The sequence below is a fragment of the Fundulus heteroclitus genome, chromosome 6 (assembly GCF_011125445.2).
Source record: "Fundulus heteroclitus isolate FHET01 chromosome 6, MU-UCD_Fhet_4.1, whole genome shotgun sequence".
In the NCBI taxonomy this organism is placed as follows: Eukaryota; Metazoa; Chordata; class Actinopteri; order Cyprinodontiformes; family Fundulidae; genus Fundulus; species Fundulus heteroclitus.
The window spans coordinates 12,993,013-13,019,992 of record NC_046366.1 but is presented as its reverse complement, the minus strand read 5'-3'; the positions used below and the strand labels follow the sequence as shown (position 1 = coordinate 13,019,992).

The following is a 26,980-nucleotide window of genomic DNA, read 5'->3' as shown; positions in this document are numbered from 1 at the left end:
TGTTGGTATCAGATTTCTTGTCTGTCCACCTGCTGCTCATCGAGTCTGGTGTTGGGCTTCTGTCTGTCTCTTATTCTTTCTTTGGGAGCGGTTTTCTTTTGTTTAGCTTGGACTAACAGCCTTCCAGTCTTCAAGAGACCTTTGGGTTGAAACAACTGCTGTTGTGCACAGATATGCCTTTTATGCCTTTTTACTGAATTAAATCATATTTCTATAGACAGTGTGATCATATATACATTATAAAATCTCTGATTATATTATAAGCCCCTTATCAATTTTCTTTCCATCCAATCCTTTGCTAAGTTTAATTATTTGAGATGGCACTAAATTAATCTTAACCAGTAAATACCAGGAAATCTCCATGTTTTGTTTTAAAATGTGAGATGGCTTTCACTTGGTGGAAATGTAAGGACAGTTGTTCAAATCCGGACCAGAGCTTTTCTGCATGAAATTAGCATTTTCTTCCCCTGCATGTGGGTTCTCCCTTGTAGTGCTGCGGCTCTGGAGACATTTTCAGAGTCTTGGCATTGTCTTGGACTTGGGGGCTGTGTTATAATCTTCCCACTTTCAGATGATGGATTGACCAGCGCTCCGCTGAATGTTTAAAGCTTGGGATTTCGTTTCATAACCAACTCTGCTTCTCTCCAACAATATCCCTGACCTGATCAGGTGAGTTGCTCAGTCTTTACATTGCTGCTCGTTCATTAATGCTCTCCAACAAGCTTCTGAGAGTTTCACAGGACAGCTGCATGCATTTGTATTTGTAAAAAAGATTGAAAAAACTATAGATCATTTTCCTTCCACATACTAGATATGGACTGCTTTGTGTTGCTTTATCACACCAAATCCAAGTAAAATGTACAGACGTTTATGGCTGCAAGGTGAGGAAAATATAAAACACTTCAAAGGGTATTTAAACTCTTTCAGCTCGCCGTATCTGTTGTTGGCCTGGATTTTAAAAAAAGGAAGCGTGAAGTTTTGAATTTCGTTTTACTCACTTTATTAAGAATGAAATACAACAGCAAGACAAAAAGTCATAGGAACACCAAAAAAGTAGATGACTGATCAAATATCAAAGGGACTAAAGAGAGAAAAAAATAGTGACATTCTACCCATCAGGTAAATACAGCCGTGCAAAGGTTCAAGATGTTTAGCAAATCTGGTACAATCAACTGCTTATCTCAAGCTTTTTCCCCATTCCCACCCACACAATCCACTGTGACTCTATGGGACATCATTCTGAAGGGGTCGATTTAGACAGAGTCCAGCAATTGATCAGCTAAATAACACAGAACATGTTTACAAACCAGAGATTGGAGGAAACCAAATGATTCGTCACCAACTGGTATAGAAAAAATGGTGTTACACCGACGTCCTGGAGAGTAAGTACAAAAGAAAGAGTTTGCACTAGCAGATCATCCGTAATAAATAGTAACATTACACAAACAGCAAATATTAGAAAAAGCAGGTCAGTAAGAATAAAACAGAGCAGCTATTAAAAAGAGCTTAATGGAAAAAAACAATAAAAGCGACAGCTAACAGCAAACACACAAACAGCTCAGGGTTACAAAGGAACGCGCGCCGGCTTGCCTCGCAGCCGTCTGTGTGAGCAGACCAGCAGGACGAGTTCGTTTCCCACGTAGAACAAAAGGAAATCCAATGAAAAAAGAGACGTTTCTCTAAGTTTCCAGCTGACATGCATACACTCACGCACATTTACACACCGATGTCGATCTGACAGGTAGGGAGAGGGTTATTGTATGTTATTTAGGCGAATAAGTTAGAGAGGTGTTCACAGCCCGGTTAAAAGAAGCATCAAAAACAACCCAAACTCAGAAATAGGACAGTGGAGGTTAGCTTGATGTTAGAGACAACCTTATTTATCAAAAGTAGTAAAAGCTAAGCTGAGCGCGAGGGGAGAAGCAGGAATATGGGAACTACTCTCTGTCTGTACGGGCCGCGGTTAGCACCTCGGAGGTGCAGGTGTTTGTATTATTTGGTTCAGTAGTAGCTGTGAGCATCGTCCCGGGCTTTGTGGCCTTCCCCTCCGTGTCTCCTGTTCCTGCGACGTTCATGGTGCTGGTTGTGATGGTGGCGTCTGTATCGGTGGGAACGCCGAGCTGAAGAAAGAGAGTCAAGGTCAGCTTTATTTATGTGGCACCTTAGAGAAAACGTCTCACCAGAGTGTTGCACAGCGGTGGTTACCAACAGGAGTAACATGTCGGTTTTCATACAGCAGCAAGACCACGATGTAAAGTAAATTAAAAGGGACATAAAAAATAAAAGGTGTGGTCAAAGCTCCACTCGAGTTGAAAGCAGCAGAGTAAGAGACTTACCATATGAAAATGAAGTGATAAAATGACCTAGTTGGTGATTTATTAAGAGCCATTGTGGAGGGTCTAATGATCCACTTATAACTCCAGAGGCAACAAATCCCCGCCATATAGAAATGAATGACAGTAGTCTAAGTGGTGAAAAAGACATGGCCGACTTCCTCATAACCCTTTGGGGGGAAAAAATTACAAAAAGATTTGCTTTGGCTGGAAGACATAACTAAAAAAAAAGCTAATTTTTGGGAGAAATCCAAAACATTGTGTACAAGTCCTCAGTTATTGATTTATTAAGCAATAAGAAAATAAATAATATCCTAATGCAACCTAGAATAGTTATTGTTGTTGAAACAAAGACAGAATGACACAAAACCTATTTAACGTTTATTGATGTAAAGAAAAAATGTGACCAAACAATTATATTGTGTATTTTTTTTAATTATTAAAATAAGCTTGACCTATATGGTTGTTGTTGTTTTTTTCCCTCTAACTGGAAGTCTGAGAATCAATGATGTACAGGGAAAAGCCACGATGAACGTTAGGTGTGATGCAGGTCAAGAAACAACCTTAGACCAAGACAAACTCAACAAAGTGACAAACAATCTCTGGGGAGAAATAAAAAATGGTATTACTAATTGACTCTACATGCTTCTGGTGCTTTTTCACTTCTTTTTGTGAGATCAAACTGACAACCACAAAACTATGACATCAACTGGCAAAAGCACAATAGTTTTTTTTATATGTATATTTTCTCAAAATGATATGTATCTGAATAACAGGTGCCTTGTCTAAGTAATAAAAGCCATGAAACAGAAGTTTTCCTGGGAAAATAATATTAAAGCCTCAATCTGCCCAAACAAAAACACACAGGATGAAATTCTCTCGTCTTATTAGTGTATCGGCATTTTTATGGCCAATGACGTAAATGTAAGGAAAACTACTTTATGATGATTTGATGAACCGGGGTGTTTCTTAAAAGTAACCAGTGAGCTCCACAAAGTCCCTTTAACACAAGGCAGCAAAGTTTCTGGGGCAAAAAAGCTGGTAGATTCCAGAATATATGTTTAAGGAACATGTAAGACAGAATAACAGTGAGGTTCCTGATAAAAAAGTACCTGGTAAGGAATATTTGGTAATCCCCCCAAATGTTCCTAATGAACCCAGTAGGTAGGCTTTCAAGAGCCTACTGGGTAGGCTCTTGAAAGTACTATGGATGCTCTGACCAAAATGCCCGACAGCAACTGGTAATATCATCAAAGTATCCTCTAAGCTCCCAGAAACTAACCTTCAAGTTAATTTAAAGTTCCTGGTAAGTATCTCGAGAGACCTTTACTCCACGTAGCATGTTCTGGCAAAGCTATGTAGAAAATAGCTGTTAGGTTACAGAATGTTGATGTTACACGGCAGGAAAGTACCCTGGCCATTCTGGGAAAGTACTTGGTTCGTTTCAACAACAACATGATGTTCACAAGCCCCTCTAAGGCCACTGACGCTTGATAGAACGCAGATTTAGACTTTGAACTCACACTTTGTGCAGATGATCCTGGGGCGCTCCCAGCTGCCGTCGGCCCGGCAGCGAGAAGTCGGGATGTGGCGCTGGTAGAACCCCTCGGAGCATTGGTAGCGCACCACTGAATGGATGTCATAATGTGACCTCCGCCGACCTATCAAATGGGCGTTCTCCACGGCTGGCGGGGTCCCACACAGCACTGTCAACACACATTTTAAACCACATCATTTATGCAGATATAGCTACATAGATCATCTGTGTTTGCAGATTTTTATTTTTTTTATTAATGTTCATGTTATGAGGAAATAGTCATTCTAATGATGCAGTGCAAAAGAGGAGGATGTGATGCATAGTGCTGCCTCTAGATGGCAGCCTTGCTGATGCAACTGATAACGAGGAGAACAAAAGCTATGAAACCACAGAAAAACACCATTAAACTGTTTGATCTCTAACACCCTGTGCATTTTTTTCTTCTTCTCACTCCTCTAACACCTCTTAACCACACTTTAAGCCTTATGTCTGTTTCCTGCTCTCTATCTGCTTCCACAGAGAGGATGGCGCGGCCCCAAAGTAGAACTGTGATTGTGATTATTAGGACTAGCTGACAAAAACTGCCCTGACACTTTTTAGATGATATTTGTGAACCTGGCAATAATCGGCAATAACTGGGCAGCTTCGGTTGTGCTGCCATGGTGAGCATGAATGGGGTCAAAAGCGGCAATAGGAGGAATATTGAGACTGATATTGCTTTTCCCCCAACAATCGATATGAGTTCGGTCTGAACGCAGTCTTCACTTAGGTTTGTGTTTGACGTCAATGTTTCTGGAGTCCTTGCTGTGGTGACTTTTAGGTGAGGAGACAGGGTCAGTGAGGCGAAACTCTGAAGGTTTGGGCCAAACTAATGATGCTTTCTACAAAAACGAAACAAAACCAAAAAAAAAAACAACAAAAAAACGCTGGAACAACATGTATCCTGAGAACACAAGCTGATGATGAGCACTGATGACTAGGAGGAGACCAGCTGGTCACACTCAAACACCCATGTGGTGTTTTTCTCATGAATAATACATTTTACATGGGAAAATGGGAAGCAGGAAACTTTATTGTTTAGTTTGCTGCGGAGTTATAAAAACTTGTTTTCTGAAAATGCAGAAAGACGAGAAAAGTTTTCCCAGGCGATGTGAGCAGCTTTCGAGCAGCATCACCTGTGCCTTTCTTGCAGATGTAGGGCAGGTTGTAGTTGCAGGGCACATCGTTCCACTTGCCGTCCTCATGGGCAATGGTCACCACACAGTCCTCGCCTCCTGCAAAGAAGTTATCCGGCTGGCTTTCCCTCCAGTTCTCATAAACCTGCGCAGCAACAAAAAGCAAAAGTCATTATTCTCTTTCATATAAGTCCTGCATGATAGGAAAATTAAAGAGGTACTTCAGGCTTGTTTAAGTAGGTTCTGTTAAAAGCAACGAGCAGGTATTATGTTACCTATTACCGATGAGTTGGTCCCAGAAGTTAAAGCTGACGGCTCTTCAGAAGAGGAGCAAGTCGAAAGTGGACCTCTACTGTATTAACCCAAATCAAATCCTCCAAAAGTCATTTATGAGAACGGTATTTAACAAGCTTGGGAAACCATCGTTGTTAGCTTAGGCCTCCAGGACCAACTAATCTGTGTTTATACTGACTGAAGATGGCAAGAGAGTTACCTACTGAAGCTAACATATTATTACCCTCGCTTTAATAATGTTATCTTCATAATGATGAAATTTGGACAAATAAATATGAGATTTAACGCACAAATTCAAACGAGGTATAATTTTAAAGAGGAATACAACTTAATGGCTGTGTACGCTGCTGTGGAAAAGTGTTTGCCCCCTCTACAGATCTATTTTGTCTATGATCAGGCTGGCACTATGTGTGAAATGAATTGCCACGAATTAACAGTGATTAAGCAAGTTTTTATTTCTTTTTTGCTTTGATATTTGTAATCAATAATCACCAAAACAGAACCTGAATCACAACACGAAGTAGGCTAAAGATCTCAAAAAGCAACATGCATCATGCCCTGATCTAAAGAAATTCATGAACAGATTAGAACCAAAATCATTTATTGGAAAGGGTTACAAAGCCGTTTAAACCATTAAGAACAATTCTCCACAAATAACATGGAAGAGTAGTGAACATTCCCAGGAGTGGCCAGTATACCTGAGAGCATAGTTGATGTATTTGAGGTGAACAAAAGAAGCTAGAACAAACATGAAATTGGTGAAATGCTGTTCTGTGGCTGTTTTGCCTCTTTAGGACCTAATTGACTTGCTGCACTTGATAAACTATGAAATCTGTTCACTAGCCATTGATTTGTGAGCTTTAGGTCACACTGGCAAGAAAAAAAGAAAGTTATTCAGCGGCCTAGTCAAAGTCTGAACTCAGATCTGTTAAAGATGCTGTGGTTTGGTCTTCAACAGGCCTTTCCTGATTGAGAAGCCTCTATGGTAGCTGTATGGAAACAATTGTTAAATATTCTGACTGTTGGCTGCCTGCATTCTGCCACATCCTCTTCCTGCTGTCATTGTCATGATTTAGGTTTTTCTTTGTTTTGTTTTGGACTTTTTTTAATCTGCCTTCACCTCAAAGCCACCACTCTGCTCTGGATCAGCTCCACCTGTTGCCACTAATTAGTCAGCTCGGCTCACCTGTGCACCTGTCTACATATTCCTGCTTCAGCCAACTCTTTCCTGCCAGTACCTCTGTTCTCGGTCCATCTCATCCCGTCTCGATGTGTTTCAGCTCTACCAGTTCCTGTGTGCTCAGCCAGCTGGACTCTTCTGTTCGCTTCTCTAAAGAAAGCTGCCTGTGTCTGCATGCTGCAGTTCTGCCTGTTTCCCCGTGAGTCCCAGCTGCTCGCTCTGCCCGTTCTGGTGGTACCCAGGTCCACATCGCCTGTGCTGGTCTATCTCTACCTGCATCTTCTGGTCTCCTGCTCATCCCTGTCTGCCTGCGCCATCTGCTATTAAATCCTCTCTTCTAGTCTGTTTTCACCTGCATCTGTTCTAGTCTGGTCCTGCTGGCCTGCCTCTCCTGCCATTACTCAGTCCCTCGCAATAAACCTTTTAAAAAACATAACTCTGTGTCCGGCTGAATATCGGGTTCACCAGGATTAACAATTACTGTCATCAAGGATTATTCACTACTGCAATCGAGCTTATTTCGCACACCTATTTCCTGCCCTCCTTCCTCCCCCTGCAGACTGTGAGACAGGGCCGGATTATTGAAAGTTTTTTTTTTAGTAGATGTCAAGTGTTTCATGTCACTGACCTTATCCACGTTTTGTTTGTTTTTATTTCCATGCATTGCTTTGCCCTTCTCAGATATCTACTAAATTTCTGATTTCCTAAACACGACCTGGATTTGTTACATGACAACGAGCCTCACTTTGCCCCTGGATTTGTCTGCTCCGTTTTTGTCTTGACCAAGCCTGCGTCATCCTGCCTGTCACCTCTGCAGTGAGTAATTCAGATCTCTCCACCGCCAAGACCTCCAGCTTTCTCTTGCAGAGGTTTCCTTTCTACCAAAGTTTCATAACAGAGCGAGACAGGTTGTTTCAGATGGTTTATTATTTTTTTTACCATAAGACACTAAATCAGATGGGAACAGCATTTTTGTTTTTACTCCAGTTATATTTGTGTGATAGTGAACTTTGTTTGATCCAATGGGGCAAGAGGGGGCAGATACTTTTCCAGTATTGTAGTTCATATTTTTTGTTGTTCTGTATTTATTTTTATCCTATATAAATCATAACATGACTGTGAAAATCCAGTCGCTCAGTTACTGTCATTCTTTTTTTAACTCATTAATTCCAATCAAACATTGAAGTTCTGGTGATGGATAAATTAAGAGACTTCGCTGCTTGTTTGCTTTGGAAAAACAGATCCTTCAAACTCAACCACAGCTTCTCTGGTGGAGCTGAAACAATGCAGTTAGACAGCGTCCGCACAAATGTTTAACGCGAGTTAAATCAGATAAATGAAGACTTGAACTGTCTTGTTATAAAACAAAACTATCCACATCTTCACATTCTATCATACACTCCAATTAAACAAAATGTTAGCAGTGTTTGGTTTTATGTAAAAGTACTGGAGGACGCACGCAGGAAGCTGAGAAGGAGGAAACGCCGATTCAAACTCAACTGGTGTTTACCTTACAACTGCGGCCAAGAAAAAATAAAATTGAAATGGAAAAAAGGAAGAAAGAGGGTCTATTTCCGGATAATGTACGCCTACACATTTAAGAAGAAATTATTAATGAGGAACCTCTCTAATTAGCTATTTTAGAGAGTACGGTGATGCTTTTTGCCTGCTTATCCCCGAGCGTGTGAGGATCTGGTGTAAAAATCTTCATCAGACGCTGTGTGGGCTTTTCTCTGCAGTCAACCGTTCCCATTAATTAGAAGTGTGCTGAAGTTGTAATTTTATTTCACAGACTGAATGCTGATGCTGATCTACCATCGTTACAAAGGCCGAAGGCGCTTGCTGGGCCACCACTATTTGCAATAATCAATCTGTGGATATTCCTTCAAGGTCCCTAAAGGGCTGGATTATGAAGCTGGACACCCAACTTGGACGTCAAGGCGGCGGGCTCACGTGGAGAGGAGTCAGTGTTGATGATTTTGGAGCACCAGGAGCCAAGGCTTGAGCACCAGGTGCTCCTCCTAGGCCTGACACCAGGAGGTTGTCACGGTTTGCCATGTTCTCAGGTTTGAGGTTCTTGAATCGATCTCATTCTGATTCATTTTCTGTGGCCTGTTTGCCACAACAGACCCCACCAGGTTACAAAGCTAACAGCGATCAGTCTTTGCCTCAGGCAGAGGAGTTCAGGTTTGGTGGTTTACTGTCCATCATTATTGGTAGGATGGAGTTGGAGATGGATAGATGGTTCGGGGCCTTGTCTGTTGTACTGCCATCTTTCTTTTTCAAGTATAGGCTGAGCTGAAATACCAACCTTTGTCTGACCCGTCTACGCTCTGACCCTCACCTGTGCATCGTAAGCTATGGATCAGAGCTGAAAGAGCAACATCCCAGAAACACAGCGCCAAAATAAGCTTCCTCTGTAGATTAACTGGACTCGACCTTAAAGGTATCATGAGCTTTGAGCTCCAGGGACATTCAGGGAGAGCTCTGATGACTCTGTGATTAAAGAGTTGGCTGAGGTGGTTTGGGAATCCAGCTTGGAGGACTCCCTACCCTGCAGGAGGGACCATAGCTCCTCTGGCATGGTGACTCCTGTGGTTTCCTCCCAGCATGAGTTTGACTGAGGATCACTGGGGATGGCGGGATTTCCATCTTTGAACTGTTACCCTCCGCAACCCGTTTTTGGATAAGAGGAAAACAATAGACGGATACAGTATACTATCTGTACAGTAGCTTCTATAATTTCACCTTGCCGTTAACATTTCCGGCCGAAGGAATTAGTGCCCTCCACACATTTTAGAAGCTGCTGTTTGAGCAATGTAGTGCGTCCAATAACTCACCAGGTCATTGCCGTCTGTCCACTGAAAGTCCTCCTCCACTGTGCGATCATTCAAACCAGTCCAGGCATTGTCGTGACCCAGACCTAAAAACAAACAGGCAGCAGAAGGAAAAGCCTTTCTTCACACACTAATATACAAGATGTCTGTGTATTTTTCCATTTCATTTGGGATTTTCTTCTTTTAACCGCTCGTGTTTTTGTTTTTTTCCTGCGTTACGCCATAAAAGATCACATCAGTCCTGGTTCAATTTTCAAGCTTTTTGTGGTTCTGATTGAGAAGCACGACTCTTTAGATTTTCTCTCTCTCTCTTGCCTTACGGGTTTGTTGGGTTATGGATCAGAGCAGAATAAAACCAGATCAACAGACCTGCAGACAGCCACACATACCATTAATAAACTCCTGCTCAGCGGCGGAGAGGACACTGCTGAGATGGGAACTGTGCTCTCTGCAGTCCTTCTCTGCATCCTCCCAGGTGTGTCTGTGGCTGAAGTACCTGTGGCGGGGGGAAAAAAACAGCGAAAGCCTTGGTGAATATACTTAGTATACATTGTGCTCAGCTTTAAATTGTTGTTTGTGAGCACATCATGGTCATAGGTGAACATAACGGGAATGCAGATGGATGAGAAGTCTGTTTATTTTTCTGGCAAGACACACTGTGACACACCCCGTTTGCGCAGCCTTACCTGTAGCAGTGGCCATGAAACTTTCTCCAGCCGTGCTCGCAACCTTCAATATCTGAAAAGAGAGAGAGAGAGAGAGAGAGAGAAATGAGAAGCAAAACTAATCTCCTCCTCAAATTGCAGTTAGCTGCAGAAGGCCAGATAATCATTAGATGAAAAGCCTGTGGAGGATGTGAGGAAGCAGAAGGGTTCTGTCTCATTTGGCAAATAAAGACTAAAATATAAGACTGTGGCAATTGGAGAAGTTAAATACTTGAACTATAATTACATGTGCTCACTTCCCATTCACAGCACACGTGGTCCTCTCTATGCACTATTGGTATTCATTAATAACACTGAGGCCTGTGCATTCGTTTCTAACTGCATAGCTAAGATATTCATTAATTCTCATTAAGCTGCCGCAGACACACAGGAGAGGTTCTGACCCGGAGCTGGAGGTGACCAGAACCAGGGAGGTGGGGAGTCATTACATCTGTATGTTGGAGCAAGTTGTTATGAGTGTAAATTTTTCTTTTGTGAACAAGACCCTCGTCCTGCCTGAAAGTAAAGGCCCTCTTTACCTTATTATCATTGTGTCATTACGGACATTTATTGCTGAAACATGCCCCATAGTACTTAGCATGGATTGCATTTTTTAGTTTTTCCATATTAGCAAAATAAATGTGATTTTGGTTATTAAAGGCTCAGCCTGTTTTCTATATAGAAAATCTATATATATATATGATAAAAACCTTTAGATGGAGTACTTTTCAAAGATATTCATAGTCCTTGAACCTTTTCACGTTTTGTGATGTTACAAGCACAAACTTTAATGTATTTTATTTGTTTTTGGTGATGGTATATCCAGTACTTTAAGTGGATTTTGTACACAGTACTGGCACTTTTACCCCTCAGCGTACCTGGACTTTTTTTTTTTTTTTGCCTGGACTCACCCTATAAATCACTAATAGAATAGGACTTATTTATTAATTTAATGAAAACCCCTAAAACATCATACATGTCAGACTTTCCAGAGGAAACTGATGAATTTGATCATCACAAGTTTAGTTTTCCAGAGGAAGATTTATTACGGAGGAGCTCATTAAAACCAAAAATCCTCAGTCAGCAGAAATTCTGCAAATTATTTTAGATTAAAAGAGTTTAACTCTGCTGTTCATAGTACATCATTTTTCAAAGACGTTTAGTGTTGCTTTAGTGAGAAACTGCATGTGAAATGATGCTTTGCTACTTTTGTCTACAACAATTAGAAGAAAAAAAATGTAAACATTCGCATTGCCAACCTTTTTTTCCATTAATCAACTCATGACTTTAGCACAGGCACCTTTTATCACTACTCAATCACATATTGGGCTAATGTTCCTCGGCCACAAGCCTTGCCAAGCCCCCTGGATTTATCTGCTCTGTTTCTGATCACCCGAGCATGTTTCCCGGACTTTGGCCAAGCCTCGGCCATCCTGCCTGTCGCCTCTGCAGTGAGCAAGCCAGCTCTCTTCCCCGCCAAGGTCTCCGGGCTTTCTCCTGCAGAGGGTTTCCTTTCTGCACCAGGGTCCTGATTACATTAATAAACTTTCATAACTGGACACAGTATCTGGCTCGAAAGCCTTGTTTGCTCCTTAATAGACAGAAAATTATTTCAGGTGACGACCCCCTCAAGTTCGTCGAGAGAATGCCAGGAGAGTCCAAAGCAGTAATCACAATAAAGGGAGATGTAAGAGATTTTCAGTTATTTCATTATTTCGTTTTTTTGATTGCTTTATTTTTTGGATGTCTTTATTATGTATCTAGAATGTAGAGGAAGAGTCATTGGTAAAGGTGTGTCCCTAACTTTTGACTGGTAGTGTGTATTAAATTCCTTCTACTTCACAATGATGCACTATATTTTGTTGGTTTATGAGGTGAACCCCCAGCTAGAATCCTTTCAAAGCCGACAATCGGATGATTGGAAATTGTTAAACTCATCAGTGTGGTAGCAAACAATAAACTTGCCAGTGCTACACATTCTACTAACATTTCCTTTGAACGAGCGTCTCGTAGAAATTGCCCTCGCAGAGTCGGGGATCATCAGCTTTTTCTTTGTGTGCATGACTGCAGCACTCCCTCTCTTACCTTTCTCACACGTGTCTCCTCCGTAGCTTGGCAGGCAGAGGCAGAGGAATGAATCAATCTTGTCGACGCAAGTTCCTCCATTTTCACAGGGCTCGGACTGGCAGTCGTCGACGTCTGCGTGGATGAAAAAAAAAAAGGCAGCGGGAACAGCCCAGATTCAGATTTCATTACGTGTCAAATTAGACATGGTGTATTCTGCTCATGTGCGGTTTACAAAGACCTGAAAAATCAGTGCTGCAATTCAGGTTCTGACACAAAATGAGCTGGTGATTAGTTCTGCTTTAAATAGCAAAATGTGTCCACATTGGTGAGTACATTATCATAATTCAAACAGGATGTGAGGAGAATATAAACAGCCCAATCTCCCCCACTTTCATTGTTTATGCTCGTTCTTCTGTAAAGGGAGGCACTTTGGGAGGTTTTGAAGTGGTATTATGTTTACAGAGCCTAATGCTTTCTTAATGCAATGCATATCAATTCTGTTCTTTTGCATATTGTCTCTATTTACAAATAACTGCATGAGAATAAAACAGCAGGCTCTGTGCATTGTGTGTTTTAATGCAACTACAATGCCGTCATAGATTTTGTTGTATGACTCAGCAGATGGGATTGCACCAGCCAGAGGGTCTGGGTTCAGCCCCCCCCCCCCCCCACCACCACCACCTCTTTCTGGCAGATTTCTCCCCTGCTGAGGTGGTTTTCAGCAGCATTAGAAAATCAAGGGGGCTGCTCCACCGTAGCGCGCGCGCTCTTAACGGAAACAAGGCAGGGAAAAGGGAGCATTTCTCTGCAGAGATTAAAAAAATATGATTTTTCCAAAAGTCAATAAAGGTCTTCTAATTAAAACAGCAGACAATCTTCAGGATTGAAATAGTGTATTTAAATTTCACACAAGAGTGAAACAAAGGAGCCGTTTTTCCGGATCAAGCTTACTTTCTCACGTCGTAATGGTTTCTTAGTTTGAAGCAAAAACGCTGAGCGGTGAAAAAAGGTCAGCGGCTGTGAGGAGCTAAATGTGTTCGACAGATCAAACTAGACTGACCTTTAGCCTCATCCGAGACATCCACATTTCATCATTAAATACACTGAGCGCTGGCAGCAACAGGGTTCAATATTCCCCCGGGCCACTGTAGGCCTAGTCAGAGTAAGATGCACTGTTCTAATAAAAAACACAAAAATTGCTCTCCAAAATTATAGATAGACTTTCTGCGTTTAGTCTTTGCCGGGGTGTCTTAGAGTTGTGTCTGACTTTAACGGTGCGCAATGTAAGCGTTAGTAACTCATTCTGGTAGCATGCAATGTGTTTGTGAAATATTTTCACCTCCACCTATGTTAATTTGTTTTTTTGCCGTTTTAAGCTTTGTTTTTGTCTTTGTTTCTCAGTTTGTTAGTAAATAAAGTAAATAAAGTCCTTTGTGCTTATTTACAATAATGGTCCAAGATCCAGTGGAAAAAAATGCGTAAAAATGTATGATTCCCAAAGGGAAAAGACTGGAATAGTGCTGTGAATACAGTATGAACGTTGATGTTCACTGAAGCAGGAAGGTAAAGCAGTTGAGGATCAGATGTGACTGCAGAGTTGATTGACGTGAGTAAATAGTCCTTATTAATACTGTGATAATAGTAATAGCAATACTCCTCGTAGCCTCTACAGTCCTAAATAAAAGCAACATTATGTGACGTGGCAGCTTTGTTCTGCCCCACCTCTCTCTCAGCCAGCCTGATTGAACACACCTGCTCTCAGTCGGCTCCTCCTGTGTGTATTTAATCAGTCTGTTCCCATCCTTCCATGCCAGTTCATCTTTGGTTCTTCCAACAAGCGTTCCAGCTCTTTTTCCCAAGCTTTCTAGCTTCTAGTGACTTTTGGATCTTTTTTGTGCTTCGACTCTGCCTCAGCCCAGTGTTTTTTGGATATATCTGCCCTATTGATTGATTCCCCGTGTACTGAACGTTGGACTGTCATTAAACCACAGGATTTTGGAACCTGTCTGAGTTGTCATTTGAGTCCTGCCTGCCCAGTTTCTTGTCACACATTATGAATAGATCAGTTAATTGATTGGTTCTTACCTTGGTGCTGTTTCCCTGTTTGCGTTTATGAACGGGAGATGAATTTCTCTGTGATCTGATATGAGGCTTTTAGAGTTGCTGTAGAACGGTTGGTTTTCGATCATGCCGAGCGGCCACTTTACTGCAAGGCATTTCTGATGGTCAGGCTCGGTTTGGCATTATTGTTAAAAACAATTTAGTTTTTATTTTATTTATTATTATGCTGTCTGATAGTTCTGCGGTACTGCGGGTAGATGACGCCACATCAGTTTGTATCTGCTCATCGTTTCCAGTGCTGGGGTTATTTTTAGGCAAAAGGAATATCAATACACTTTTAAAATGGACGCTTGGTGTGTATAACCTTATGTTTATGGTCTATTTTATAGGCATATAATGTGGCTATATACCCTTAATCCGACAGCAACCACTTTTTTGGTTGTCATTTGGTTGAGAATACCTACATTGATTCCCAACTGGACAAAGAAAATTGTGTTTCTTTTGACAATCAAATGCTAAATTAGTGTACATTTAGATATGATGCTAGTTTGCAACGTTAGGCACCTAAATATTAAACAGAATTTGCATTTCAGTGTGCAGATTTTCTGATTGATGCAGCTATTTTGTCAAACAAAACTTTGAAATGTAGTTAAAAACAAGTTAAACATGTAATGTTTTTTATTGTGTGTGTGTGTGTGTGTGTGTGTGTGTGTGTGTGTGTGTGTGTGTGTGTGTGTGTGTGTGTGTGTGTATGTGTGTGTGTGTGTGTACAACCCAATTCTCAGCACATGTTCAATCAATATCAGTGTAGTCTGGGCAGTTCTGCTTCCTCAGACAGAAATAGTTCATACTAGAGGAGGGAGAGAACGCTGCCTAATGTCCAGTAAAAGTTAAGCTTGTAGCTTGTTGATGAATACAAAAGCCTGTGGTTTCTCTGCAACTTGCTGTGGGACATCTTTCCAGTTATTAGTCTGGGTGTGTGTTTGTTTGTGTTGAGCCTAAGTTTGTGATTCTGACCCCGTGTAAATTGGAACAAAATCCACGATAAATTCAAACTTCATTCTTTGAAGGTGTACATATGCATTTAATGCTGCACATAGTGCTTGTTTAAAAGTGAATGGACATGAGGGAAGTATCATCCAGAATAATCAAACGGCAGAACCGATCTAAAGACATATCCAAATACCTGCTTTATTCCTTATCTTCACAAAAGAACCCCACCCCTAAAAAAAAGAAAAACGCTCGATCCGATTGAAGTTCACATCCAATTTGCATCAACAACGTCAAACCCCTCCACCCTCTCTTTTTATTTTTAGAATCTAAAAAGCCAGATCTTCTTGGTGTTAATCAGTAGCTCTCCAGACAGTCTATTTTTTTTTTTTTTTTTGGCTTTAGGCACTTTTTCACACATTCTAGTTTAGTCCTTTTGTCTAACTGTGGGAGCACGGTGTGCAATGTGTGCTTGATAATGAGTAAAGTGGACAGGCAAAGGGGAAGAGAAGGATGTCAAGACTAAGACCTACCCACAGCGTAACAAAGCGATGTCTTTAAAAAGTGAGAAAAAATATATACGACTTGAGAGATTGTTCACTTGATCATCTTGAGTATAGCAAATTGTCAAACTTTTATTTCTCTCAAACTCTGTTATCTGTGTCAGTTTCCATCGTCTCCACAAAAGAATCGGTTATGCCTTTGTAACCGGCTGCCTGAAATAAATTGCACAAAGATTCAATAAAAGTTGGCGCTGCCTGTTATGTGTGGAAAACAGCGCTGGTTCGTCCCTTTCATGTTCAATCTCTATGCCTGAATGATTCATCGATAAGAGTTTCGTGACTTAAACAACAATAACAAACATTTTTCTAAGGATGATCATTTGCCGAGCCGAGCAGACAAAAGCTGCAGAACTCCAAAGAAGAACGTTGAAAGTCCTCCAGAGATCCTGAAGAACAATTGATCAAAACAGCCTTAAAAGATTAGAAGAAAGTCTGCCCGCTTTGAAGCAAAAAAATAAAATAAAGAATAAGAATAGCTCAAAACTTTCTCACGGCACTGAAAATTAGCAACTTTAAAACTCTATATGCATACTTCTCCAGAGACAATGTGCTGCAGGCCTAAACAAATAATACAGCAGCAAGAACCCTCTGGGTGCGGAATAATTGATTCGCAGTGTATTGGACGCAAATTCAAATCCAATGTCTCTACCACTGAATTAAAATTGATTCATTTATGATTTTTTTTTTTAAATCATGACAATTTCAGGAGCTTTTGGAGATTTCTCCCGGGACAAGAGATACATTCAGCCTTGAATATTCAAGCGCTGGCATTGATGTTTTTGAGTGTAACAGCAAGTTACAGACGCATGCAGAGCGAGCAGAGATTTGGGCCAAGCTGTCATTTAGGTCATGCATAAAGAAGCCGAAGAAGGAGCCCTTTTTTGCACTTTAGCTTTACATTTTTATGAACAAAAACAAGTCAAATCTAAAAAAAATCTGATTTTGCGGGATCCGAATGGTCGTCCTCCTCTGACAGTCTGAGCATCTAAACCTTGAAGCCTCTCCTCCGCTCAGCCTCCCAGCATGGCCTTTGACCTGCCAATCATCTGCTGCAGAGCCTTGTTTCATTATGTAATGCCTGACGGATCATGCGCGGCGCTGACATTGTGTCAAATTGTGCGGTGTGTGTGTGTGTGTGTGTGTGTGTGTGTGTGTACGCGTGCAGATCACTCACCGATCTCGCAGTTCTCCCCAGCGTATCCTTGTGGGCAGTAGCAGCTGTAGCCCGTCCCCCGAGGAAGGCACTTTCCTCCATGCAGACACGGGTTAGTCACGCAGGGCTCCACCTCAGCTAAACGAGACAAGGACATGGGGGGGTGGAGGGGGTGTTAATTGGTGAGTCTTTGAATAAATGATCAGATGTGTCCAAGCCTATGGTTATTTTCATGTGGATCGTACATAATTTGGAGGATTTTCCAGTAAAATCAGTCAATGAATCAGAACCCCCACCCTCTTTATTTAGCACCCAGAACACATATGCCCTCCCCATGTCTTTTCAAAAAGCACCCAGAGAGCGTCGACCCGGCATCCTCTGGCAGCCACAGTTGTCATGGTTACAGCATGGAAAGCCAGGCTGGGCTAGCTCCGCCAGGCGTGGTGGGCAGCGTGAGAACTTCACTGATTAGCCAGCCTCCACAGAAATGAGCAGACCTCCCGCCGAGTGCTTCATTCACCCCCTAAACGTCTGCGTGTGTGTGGTCACCCCCCCCCCCCCACCCTCCATCCATCCAAAAACACTAATTTCCATATCAATGGGCCAACCACCACGTGTTTCCCTGCTGATCTGCTCATTATTGCAACTTAATGTCTTTGGAAAAGCCGCGGCTGGTTCAGTCTGGCCGTTGAAAAAGCTCAGCTGTGGGAGTCTTTGTTCCTCCAGCTCTGTCTCTGACACCGAAGGATGCTTACAGGAGGGGGTGGCGTGCAGGTTTGTCAGTTTGGGTTTAGACGGTGTGTGGTGCACAAACAAAAAAGATGCTTTGGCTGTGGTTAACTCTAAAACTGAACCGTTTCTGAAACTCACCTGAAACATTTCAAGTTCATGGTCTTCCCACTGCCTTCCAGAGCATAAATGATACTAAGGAAGTCGGGGTTTGACACTGCCAGGAGTTTATATACACGGATTTAAACTCTTCTTTTTATTGGCTTGAATGATTATACAACAATTTCAATTAATTTTCATTTAAAGGTCAAAAATATTTTTTCTTTTTTTTCACGCCGGGTCAAAATCTTTTTCTAAAAAAGGTCAAAATTAAGTATACAAGTTCAAATATTTACATACATTTTCACCAATATTTTGAAGTCCACACACTGCTGCTGGCTGCACTTCAAGCAATCCCCTTTCTCTTCATCAGAAAAGACAGAGCTGATTTAATTTGGTTGACTGGTCCTAATTTTAAATTTAGTCCAAAGCTGATTTAAAAAATATTCACGTAGGGGGAGTCTTCAGGTGGGCTTGTTTTAATCATTTCACAATAACTTCTGAAGTGTTTTTATCATGGTGAAAAATCCAAACTGTGTCCAGGTTTCAGTGACCTGTGTTTTGATCCACTGCTGGTTGTCTATTTGGATTATTTTGGGTTGTGTATAATGGTGGTGTGGCGACATTCTGTAGGTTTGTGTTTATATATATATATATATATATATATATATATATATATATATATATATATATATATATATATATATATATATATATATATATATATATATATGTATATATATATATATATATATTGTTTGTACTGTACTGAGGGATGTTTGTATGTGCTACATTTAATATTTTGGTGGATTGCCTTCGCTCCCTTAGGTCTTCCCATATTAGTTCTTTACTCTGTGTATTTTGGTTTTGACTCTTTTGTTAATTAATGTTTTTCGCTTGGTTAGTAAAACCCTTTGTGTGTTCTGTTTAGTTACATCTATGGTTATATTGTGTATTTTATAGTTGCCTTCCCACAGTTCCCTGCTTAGACTCTTCCCCATTCCTCTGATTGGACTCACCTGGTTTCTTTTTCTATGCCCCTAATCCCTTCTTAGTATTTAAGATCCCTGCTTTCATTGCTGCTTGCTGGATTTTTCTGTTACTCTCACCTACTTCCATGTCCAGGTATCTTATCAGATTCAATAATTCATTTATTTTCATCTCACCATCATGCATGAACAAGCTGGCCAGTAAACGTAAAGCTGCAGATGCCGCTCTAAAAAGCTCAAAGGAGATCACGGTTTCACTTTCTTATCTGTTTGATGTACTTGTGACCTAAATGGGGATGGACCTGGCCTGATATTAAGTAACGTTTACCTTTTACGTTCAGAGATTTTATTTTAGATTTTCCTCAAAATGGATGTGTTTTATTTCGCTAACATGTCTCTCATCCTGTCTGACTCGTGGCTTTCCCATTAAAATTGCTGCATAGAGCTGCAAACGAGTCTGTCCTGCCCTGTTCACTTCAGCCACATCTAATTGCTACGACTTCATATAATGCGATTTTCCATCAGATCGGACGTCCTAGCAAAAAGGCAAGGACGGCGTGTCTTGGCCTTTGTGTCAGGTAAAGGTTGATGGCTATAAAAAAAAATGTCTGTTCAAAGTGAAACCAGAGAATCAACACAATTCTGACCTTGTCTGGATTAGAAAAAAAATCAACAATCGATTCAACCTTGTAAACCAAATTGTTGTGTCAAAATTAATTTGAGTAGTTTGTCCAACCAGAGAGAAAAAAATATTTCAAATGAATCAGTCAACACAAAGATAATGAACAAAAGGTTCCCGCCAATGATGAGAGTATTTAAGTTTCTTAGGGGCACTGTATCAAACGGCTTCATATCTATAATAAATGCTTCCTGCTACTCATCTCTGCTTCTTCTTTGAATTCTGCTGAAGTCAGGCCCTTAAAAAACAGCCGGGCTTTTCATTTTCCGTACGCCGGCCCAGGCCAACCCATCCGTCAAGGTCATCGGCCATCCTGACAAACAAATCAGCTGTTATGACAGAGGAAGATTTATGAAAGATCTCATGTGAGCGTTGGGTAAACCTCGCAGGATTGGCCGTTCATTAAAGCGAGTGGTGCAGAAAAATCAATATTCTCTGGAGGGAGGAGCTGACAGAGTGGCCTGCACTCCCGCAGCAGCCCGGGCAACGTCAACAATGAGCTAAAAGCGGCATAACCCTGATAATAAGTCATAGGAGACGGGCCAGTGAGATGTTGCATTACTGAGGCAGTGTTGGAATACTACAGTAAGGATATAAGCTGGATTTGTACAGGGATCCATATATAAGTGTGAAGGTTTTTTTTTTTTTTAGCAGGCAAGCACACAAAGAAAGGTGGCAGCAAAAAAAACCCAAAAAAAAAACTACAATATAAAGTTACGGAAAGAAACCGATCAGTGGAAAGTAATGTGAGCGTTCACGAGCTACTGAATGACCTGCAATCCAACCCGAGGTTTCTATTTTCTGTTCGCTCTCTTTGATTGAACGGACGGATGAAGGGCTCTGTGATCCATTGAGCTGAACGCATGCTGACCGTCAGCGTGCGACTCCAGAATCACAAGGGACTGAACGAGTGCTAAGGTTCACGGCAGAGAAGAAGAAGCTGGGAGTCATTATTTAAGTCCAATCCTCAGCATCCATTCACCTCTGCTGCTGGTGTAGCAAACACATCAGAGCATATGTGTGTGTGTGTGTTTATGGGCCTCCATTGCCCCAGGGTCTCTCAGTCAATCAATCAGCGCTCATACCGAACCCCAGCAGCCCAGATGGTTGCCCTCGGCTCCTTTGTCGATACAGTTTACAGCTGTTCTCCATCTGCAGATGCCTCTCTCTCTCCCCTGAGCAGGGGTTTTCAAAACGCCTGCTGCAGCCATGAGCCGCTTTCAGAGGCAACGAAAATACATCACCACGGAAATGTATGATGGCACGATGCCCTTGAGGGGAGGGTTTTAAAACACCCCGTGATGGGATGTTTTGTGGGTCTGCTCTCGTTATCAAGCAAGTAATATGTAGTAAACCAGATGGCCAGTTCAGCGCTTGACTGAGACGTCGCCGTGCCGCAGACTTAATCATCAGATTTTGTACGGTGGCAGGCGTGCGGTGTCGGATTGTAGTGGAAATAAAAGGCTTGTGCGGAAGAGATGGGGTGGGAGTAGGCTGAATAAATCAGCCGGTGGCAAGGTCAGAGGAACTGGAAAACACAGAACTGAAGGAAAATTCTCCTTTTTTAAATGAGCGGGACCAATATAAATATCTTTTTATTAGTAGAGACACACAAAGGGAGGCACAATTTCAAACAATACAACTCATGTCATTAAGACGCAAGACACTGGAATCTCCACAATAAGTTGGAAATCTGAGATAATTATCAGACAGTGGAGGGGCATTTTCATTTTCCCTTTTTTGATTCCCATTTTCCAACAATTATAATTCCCTATCGTTATGTCTTGGTAAGTCCTTAAGGTGGAGGTTGAAATAACCCACTGTGAAACGACACTCCTTTAAAAAGCTGACAGGTTATCAGTTCTTAACTATTAAATATTCTCCATTTATTATGAAGGCAATTCATAAACAGGTTTTGTGTGATCCTGTTTAAGATGTTGGAACACAGTATTTTTAAGTTTGTTAAGTCAGAACAAAATCATGAAGCCAAATGTAACAAACACGTTTTTTGATATTGTGTGGCCAGAGTCTTAGTTAAAATAGCATTTTATTTACTGGAAATTATTGATACCCCTGACAGAATTACCTTTTAAATTCTTGTTTTGTTTGTTTGTTTTGTGTTTCTTCTCATTTAAAGTAATAGTAAGGTTTTGAATTGACCCAACCAGAGTACTGATCTGGATCTGATAAAGAATTTGTGGGGAGAGCTGAAGATTAGGGTAATGGCAAGTAGGCCTTCCAACCTTGAAGACTTAGAGCGCACCACCAATGATAAATCATCAAAATACCAGTGGAAACAGGAAAAAAGCTCCTCAGCAACTACAAGATGGGTTTAATTGCTCCAATCCTAACTCCAACACCCCATCACCGCTTCCCTGATTGCTGACAAGGGTATGAATAATTTTCAGCGAGGGATTTCTTGGAAAATAAAATGTAAATAAAAACAGTATTCACCCTGAAATTGATACTTCTTTTATATTGTGTAATTATCCATTGAGAGATGCCTTATCATTTATCAGAAACAAACATCGTGGTTGAATGAAAAATTATTTTAACCCTAAATCTACCAGGAGCAAGAATATTTTTAAGCTTAACTGTACAATTTTAAATCATTAAAATCATTTGTTGATTTTAATATCCTTTTATTTGTGGATGACTTCAATACATTGACAACCCTGAAGACATAGGTGCAAAAGAAATGTGTGACACTTTAAAATTTTGGTTTGACTCAACATGTTAAGCAGCCAACACATAAACAGGGACATGTTTTAGACTTGATCATCACTAAAGGTCTAAATATTTCCGAGGTCAGATAGGACAAGCTGACGCTGCCCTATCTGATCCCTTTTCTGTTATCTTTAAAAGCATATTTTCCAATTACTCAGTTAGTGATACAGACTTAATTAGAAAACACATCTTTAAGGACAATGCCACTGAAAGCTTTAATCAAGCTTACTCTGCTACTTCCACTTTTTCCCGTAACTCAGTAAATGAACTAGTAGATAACTTTCAGTCTGAAGTCTCAGACATCATTGACTGCACTGCTCCAATTAAAGTGAAGGTTGTTTCTGGGAAGAAAGAATCTCTATGGAGAAATGCTCCAGCAGTTAAAAGTGTGAGAGTCTTGAAAAGCTGAACGTAGGTGGAGAAAGACTAGACTCCAGGTTCACTATGACATCTATAAAGAGAGACTTTACAGATATAACTTACAACTGAAAAATGCAAAGGTAAAATTACTTATCTTTAAAAACATTACTAATTACTAAATAATACTTGTGTTTTATTTGCCATGGTCAACAGGTTAACAAATCCTCCTGTGCCTGTTATTTCTGAACTCCACCCCACCAGGGACTGCAATGAATTCACTAACTTTACTACTGAGAAAATCCAAAACATTAAAGGGGCAGTCTGTACATCCATATCAACTTCAGAGCCAAAGCTGTCTCCAACCAGAATTTATCTTGACAAAATGTCCCAAGTCAGACAAATAAACCACAAAAGCTTAGAAGAAATGATTCAACAGCTAAGTTCCTCCTGCAGTCTCGATGTTCAACCCACAGCTTTGTTGTCCTCACCACAGTACAGAGACCGCCCTTATCAAGGTGTTTAATGACATCCTTAAAAATGCAGACTGTGGAAGAACCGCAGTGCTGGTATTATTGGACCTCAGTGCAGCATTTGATACTGTTGATCACTCCATTCTGTTAGAGCGCCTGGAAAACTGGGTCTGCCTCTCTGGTACAGCTCTCGACTGGTTAAAATCCTACTTAAAGGACAGGGACTTTTTTGTGTCAGTAGGTAACAAAAATCACATGCATGGTTCACCAAGGCTCCATCCTGGGTCCCCTCCTGTTCAATATCTACATGCTCCCTCTAGCTCAGATCATAAAAAACAACATCATCAGGTAGCATAAATATGCAGACGACACACAGCTCTACATCATGGATTCTGATTCTAATCACCACATCACCAGGTGACTATGAACCCATTCAAGCGCAGAGTAAATACTTAGAAGAAGTCAATGCATGGATGTGCCAAAATCTTCTTCTGTTCAACAAAAGCAAAATTGAAGCAATGATTTTTGGACCAATCAAGGAGAGATCAAAAGTTAGCACACAGCTTCAGTAGCTTTAGCTAGGAACCACTGATCAGGCCTGAAATCTCGGTGTAGTGATGGACTCAGACCTGAACCTTCAAAAGCATCTAAAGACAATTACAAGGTCGGCTTTCTATCACTTGAAGAACATTATCAGGATTAAATGACTAATGCCTCAGCAGGATCTGGAAAAACTAATCCATGCATTTATCTATTTAGCTGTCCATGTCCTCACTAAGACTAAGAAAGTAGAGCACATCACCCTGGTTCTAAAGTCCTTACACTGGCTCCCTGTATCTCAGAGAATAGACTTTAAAATACTTCTGGTAGTCTATAAATCCCTAAATGACTTAGCACCTAAATTCATCACAGACTTGTATCAACCCTGCAGACCACTAAGGTCTGCAGGGTTGTGTGGAAATCTACTCTGCATACCCAGAAGTATTTAGTTTCTTATGCTCCAGTTATCTGGAACAAACTCCCAGAAGACTGGTATAGTGCTGACACTCTGAGTTCCTCCAAATCAAGGTTAAAAACCTATTTGTTTAGAGTTTCCTTTAAATGTTAATGTTCAATTCAAACTATTGTAGTTCGCTGAAATATCATTAGATTAATTTTGTAGTACAAAAGATCTTGACCTGCTGTTGCTATTCTACTGCAACGTACTTCCCTCTGTATGTTATCTTTTCTTATGTTCTGTTCATGCACAGCACTTTGAATTTTCTTCTTACGGAAATATGCTATACAAATATACTGCCTTACCTTGATCGGAAATAGCAGAATTGAATTATACAAATGCAAACCACAAGACCATGGTGTTTGCAATATATTAACCAACAATTACTGCATTCCAAATAATGCTTTACAATATGAACACTATGCACACTGATGTTGCAATGTCATGTTTGCGATGCGTGAAATGTCTTAAAGAAGACAGTTTGTTGCTGTACCAGGAACAAACTGTTTAGCAGAAATACAAAATGGTAAAGAGGCAAAGGGACACAGAATAGATGATTCAGATGTGAAAGGACAGATGTTTATTCCAGGAGGTTTTTAGGCCCAAAAGCAGAGCTATAAGAAAAAGAAACGCCCTTAAAATGTCATAAATAAATGGCAAAAAAAGCTAATTTGGCTCCAAAAGTCTACAGATTACAAACAAGCTTTCTGTGTATATTTATTCAGAAAGTAATGCTTTTATTTCCTTTTGCTCCTGTGTTGACGTTAACATTGCTCAAAAGAAAGGAAAAAAGCCAAACCTTCAGAACCGATTTACATTAGCCAATTAACACTAGAATTAGCCAAATTGCTCAATTTTAGTTTAATTGTTTGTGGTTTGATTTTAAATTGCACATCATAAATATGAAAAACTACAATCATGTAGAAAACTCAGCGTCTCTGATTGCGGACCTTTGAGTACGTTTTTGGAGACCTCCATCGCATGAGATAATTTCCACTTCAGCAACCCTGCAGGTAGACCTTCTTTGACTTCCTCCAGTAAAACGGACATGTTTAATCGACTGCAACCAAGTATAATGTCTAAAATCATCAAACCAATGCTTACCTGTCGGATTGACAGTTGTGGAACTGATGTTTTCCCCTCCTTGGATGCTGTTTTCATCTATTACACCCGGCAAGAGGGTCCCTGAGCCTACAGCATGAGACCAAGCAGACTCCTCATCATCCTGGGGTCCCAACAGAGACAGCGGATAATCCAGAGAGCCGTTTGCAGCCACCTTCTCCTCTGGGACCAAGTGAAGGGATGTTAGGGAGTCATTGTAGCTGTCCTTGATATCTGCCTGAGGTGAAGGAGCCAATCCTGTGGTTTGAGGCTGAGTAGTGGGATTAGAAGGAGTTGGTGGTGGTGAGGGAGACAGGGTTGAGATCTGGGAATGTGAGGCGGAGGGGGAGCTATTTGGAGGTGAGAAGGAGGAGGTCGAGGCATGGGACAGAGACGGGTGTGAGGGTTGAGACTCTGACAGGGATTCAGGTGACTGAGAAGAGGACATGGAGGGTGAAGGTGAGGGTGAGGGTGGTGGGGATGGAGAAGATGACAGAGTTTGGCTTAGTTCTTGTGGGGTAGATGGAGGTGAGTTTTCCGCTGCTGATAAAGTGAACTGCCCTGTGGATGTAGCGGAGTCGTCCTCAGTCCCAGCTGTGGTCATCTCTGTGGTCACTAGAGGACTGATGGCAGTGGTGGTAGTGGTTGTGGTGGACTGTCCTTTTCTATGACCCCTCTCTCTGGATCTTTCTCTGGATCTCTCTCTCGGTTTATTCGCTTCAGCCGGTCGGCGTGAGACGTGAATCTCGCCTTTTGCCTCTGCACCGGTGATTTCACCGCTCCCTTCTTCCTCTGCCTTCCCCCTCTCCTCTGCCTTCCTTTTGTCTTCTCCTCTGCTCCTATCCTCCCCTCTGTGTTTCTTGCCCCTTCCTCTCCCCCCCCTGCCGCTGGCTCTGGAGGTCTCCTCTTTCTTGTCAGCCGGCGTGGTCGTGGTCTCCATTTGGACAGTGATCCAGGTTTCTTTGCTGGTGAAGGTGGCTTCGCTTGAAGAGCTGGAGGGACTGAGGGTGTGCACCTCCGAGCTTACGGATAGCTCTGTTGTCAGAGAGTTACCGGAGGAAGTAGGAGTTGAAGCCGGGTGTGTGGGAGAATCTTCTTTGGACGGCGTAGACTCGGCAGGTGGACTGCTGAACCATGAACTCCCCCAGGAAAATATACCTGTACAGGACACACACACATACGAAATATAACCAAATAATTCAGAGAGACACTTCATATCACTTCAGCAGTTCTACATTTTCTTTTGTTAGAAAAATAAAATGTTAGAGCCCCAAACCTTGTGTGTAGGTGTTGGCATTTTATATGATAGAGCAACACCAAGCAGAGCGATACTAGGAAGATATAGGAAACAATGCACGTTTTTATAAATAATTTGCAATTATTAAAAAATATAACTGCATTTGTATTCATCCCCATTTACTCAGAAACCCCTAAATAACATCCAACCCTAACCCAGAAGTAATTTAATTAGTAAATGCCGTAAAATGTCCTGTAATTTCTCATTGATTTGCCAAGAGAAAACAAACACGTGTGACTGTTCAGACATTTCAATCACCTCTTTCCTGTACCATCAATGTTCGGCATCATGAATGTTAACAAAGCTGCCAGCGGTCTGAAGAAAAGTCCACAAATAAGTATTTGATGGTGCTGACCATCTGCAGCTCATCCCATCTCCTTAGAACAGAGTATGCTGGGAAATTATTCTATGGAGATCAGTTCAATAAAAATATACAGTAGATAAGTGATGAAGACAGCAAAACGTGTTAAATTTAGTCTTAGTCAAAAGGTTTGATCCAAGTCATAATTTTATCAAACAATAAGGAAAGGTATATGCACCTCTGAATTTAAAGAAAGTCTCTTTCAAATCTATCTCTCATTACTTTGGCTTTTAGCAAATAGAAATCATTTTCTTAATCCTAAATATATCTAAAATAA

General features: G+C 41.2%; 1 protein-coding gene across 3 annotated transcripts in view; it reads right to left on the bottom strand.

Annotated features, from left to right (window-relative positions):
• Positions 1-976: 976 nt before the first annotated feature.
• The window catches only part of LOC105934599 (neurocan core protein), a 66,607-nt gene continuing 40,603 nt past the window's right edge, over positions 977-26,980 (bottom strand). For 2 of the 3 annotated variants that reach the window (XM_036138070.1, XM_036138071.1), the window contains exons 12-20: positions 25,049-26,203; positions 16,916-17,032; positions 12,146-12,259; positions 10,043-10,094; positions 9,746-9,852; positions 9,360-9,442; positions 5,046-5,190; positions 3,857-4,039; positions 977-2,120 (exon numbers count right to left, since the gene is read on the bottom strand). In XM_036138070.1, the coding sequence (XP_035993963.1) occupies positions 2,002-2,120; positions 3,857-4,039; positions 5,046-5,190; positions 9,360-9,442; positions 9,746-9,852; positions 10,043-10,094; positions 12,146-12,259; positions 16,916-17,032; positions 25,049-26,203 (2,075 nt within the window). In that variant the 3' untranslated portion in view covers positions 977-2,001. The remainder of the gene's footprint in view (positions 2,121-3,856; positions 4,040-5,045; positions 5,191-9,359; positions 9,443-9,745; positions 9,853-10,042; positions 10,095-12,145; positions 12,260-16,915; positions 17,033-25,048; positions 26,204-26,980) is intronic. The other variant, XM_036138072.1, reaches the window with a different exon arrangement.